Source organism: Sardina pilchardus, chromosome 3 (assembly GCF_963854185.1).
Source record: "Sardina pilchardus chromosome 3, fSarPil1.1, whole genome shotgun sequence".
Taxonomy (NCBI): Eukaryota; Metazoa; Chordata; class Actinopteri; order Clupeiformes; family Clupeidae; genus Sardina; species Sardina pilchardus.
Genome location: NC_084996.1, coordinates 18,737,093 through 18,739,592, shown reverse-complemented (window position 1 = coordinate 18,739,592; position 2,500 = coordinate 18,737,093). Strand labels below are relative to the sequence as shown.

The 2,500-nt window shown below is 52.1% G+C and overlaps 1 protein-coding gene across 2 annotated transcripts in view; it reads right to left on the bottom strand.

Annotated features, from left to right (window-relative positions):
* The window catches only part of hlfb (HLF transcription factor, PAR bZIP family member b), a 12,105-nt gene that overhangs the window by 1,451 nt on the left and 8,154 nt on the right, over nt 1-2,500 (bottom strand). Inside the window, exon 4 of one of the 2 annotated variants that reach the window (XM_062532294.1) lies at nt 1-1,725. This exon is cut by the window's left edge and continues 1,451 nt beyond it. In XM_062532294.1, coding sequence (XP_062388278.1) covers nt 1,507-1,725 — 219 coding nt within the window. In that variant the 3' untranslated portion in view covers nt 1-1,506. The remainder of the gene's footprint in view (nt 1,726-2,500) is intronic. The other variant, XM_062532295.1, reaches the window with a different exon arrangement.

Below are 2,500 nucleotides of genomic sequence, written 5' to 3'. Positions count from 1 at the left end.
TCGTGTAAGATCAGATGAGTTGAAGAGATCACGTGATATTGCACTGGTTCAGGGTGGCCAACGGACGAGACTTCAGACTCAAGACAGACGTACTGTACAGTGTACACGATCCTGACGAGGGCCCGCAACACTACATACTTCACAGAGGGGCACGCCACTGAATCCGGCTGTGACCTGGCCCAGGTCTGGCTCTGATGCGGCCCACGTGAGCACCCCTGGGTCACATGGGGACATACGACACGACGGCTTCAGAGGTAGCTAGGGGTGCAGGCTGGAGAGGTCAGGTGTGTGTACAGGTGAATCTCCATAGCCATCGTGTCAACTGTATGTGTCTACTCTTGGGATCAGTACACACACACACACACAAACATTCTCATCTATACATATGTGAACACAGACCCACCTACATACGTGTGTCGTGTGTATGTGAGGTGGGGAAATACACTAACACACTAATCAGCTGTCATTCGCAGGCTAACTTCCTCACCGAACAGCCATGCGGATCAGGGCCACATCAGGGCCAGATCAGATTGTCTTCACACTGATTGAGCCAGAAGCGTGACCCGATTGCTATCAGCACTTCATGAGGACGAGGTTACAGACATGACATCAACAAACAACAACAACAACAACAACAGCAACCTTCCACCATGTCAACATGTTCAGAGTGTAGGAGAGCAGAGGGAACACCAGGAGGCTATTTCACAAGGTAGCATTTCTGCACAAGCTGGCAAGATAAACATGTAGAGAAAAAACCCAGAGGAATCAAACTGGGCTACTGTACGTATATATACAGTATATATATATATATATATATAGGGTGATACTCTGCTCTGTAGAGTAACCTTCTGACATAGAAAAGTAGTGTACCTGATGTGGCAGTGACCTCTCTAAAGCCGCCAACAGACCTTATGATTGATTAGATAGAAGCAGACATGTTGAACGATGATGATGAAGATGATGATGATTGAATCCTGATTGTCTCCACTATGGTAAGAATCTCAAGTGTGCCGGCCAAACACACACACCTTGATTCCGACGTGGCAGCCAAACACACCAACGTGATAAGACTACCACATATTACGTCAGATTACATTTGACTGTCTGCACTACATTCCATTCCATTTGCTTTCAAATCAGCATTAAAGATCTTGGGGTCTGTTTGCAGCTTTACGGGTCACCACACAGAGCAGACATGTTCAGGAACGGATCGGGGCCGGACGTGGGCCACGTCCAGGCCGGATCAAAGGCAGGCGGATCCCAGAGTGAGTGCTGCCGTCTGGCTGAGAGAGGGCCGCGGTGCCGGTCAGTCTGTGAGTGTGTGTGCTGACCATCAGAGGAGGTCTCGGGTCTCTCACACACCCTCCTTCAAAAGCCCTGCTGAACTCACTGTGAGGGAGTGGAGATGTGGGGTCATGGTTGAAAGGTCAGGGTTCAGCAGTGTGTGTGTGTGTGTGTGTGTGTGTGTGTGGAGATGATGGGGTGGACGGGGTCTCTCAGGGTCTTTCACAGGGGCCCGTGCTGCACCTCGTACTTGGCGATGACGTTCTGGCAGCGGCCCACTTCCTTCCGGAGCTCGGCCACTTCCTGTCGGAGGGCGGAGTTCTCCTTCTCCAGGAAGTTGGCGCGCACGGCGATCTGGTTCTCCTTGAGGCGGCGGGCGTCGCGCGAGCGCTTGGCCGCCAGGTTGTTCTTCCGTCGCCGGGCCCAGTACTTTTCATCCTGCTCAAGAGGTGCAGGGCAGGGGCAACACCGGGGGGGGGGGGGGGGGGGGGGGGGGTGAGAGAGAGGCAGAGGGAGGGGGAGAGAGAGAGAGGCAGAATAAGAGAGGGGGAGAGAGACAGAGGGAGGGGGACAGAGAGAGAGAGGGAGGGGGAGGGGGAGAGAAAGAAAGCCTGTTAGATTACATAACAGCACTCAACCACAGCAGGAGAAAACTCCTGCCCCCAGACACACACGCACGCACGCACAGCGAGAAATATGCACGCGATAAATATAGATGTCATTAAAACGAGCACTTTGCTGTGCACCCCCGGCCAACTCAGCCCTGACACATCCCTTCCATCAGTGAGACATATTCACAAGCATAGAGAGCCAAACAGCAGCCATGCTAACTCAAGTCTCATTTGATCCCCCTACTGTAAGGCTGCTCGGCTCCTTCCTCAGTGGTGCTAGCCTGAGTAGCCTTTACTTGTGGAGTGCAGTCTTTCACATCGAAAGTCTTTTCACATTTCACAACAACAACAGCCACAAAGGAACCGTAGATCTTCCAACGCTAATCTTTTAATTGTGCCCAAAGTGATCCACAAGCAAAAGCGGAGAAGCTGATTTCATCCATTCGAAAGCTATGGAACACCCTGCCTTTGTACATCAAACGGGCCACATTCTGTAAACAGAGGAGTGGAAGAGAGGAGAGGAGCAGAGGAGAGGAGAGGAGAGGAGAAGAGACGAGAGGAGACGAGAGGAGAGGAGAGGAGAGGAAAGGCGAGAAGAGGAGGAG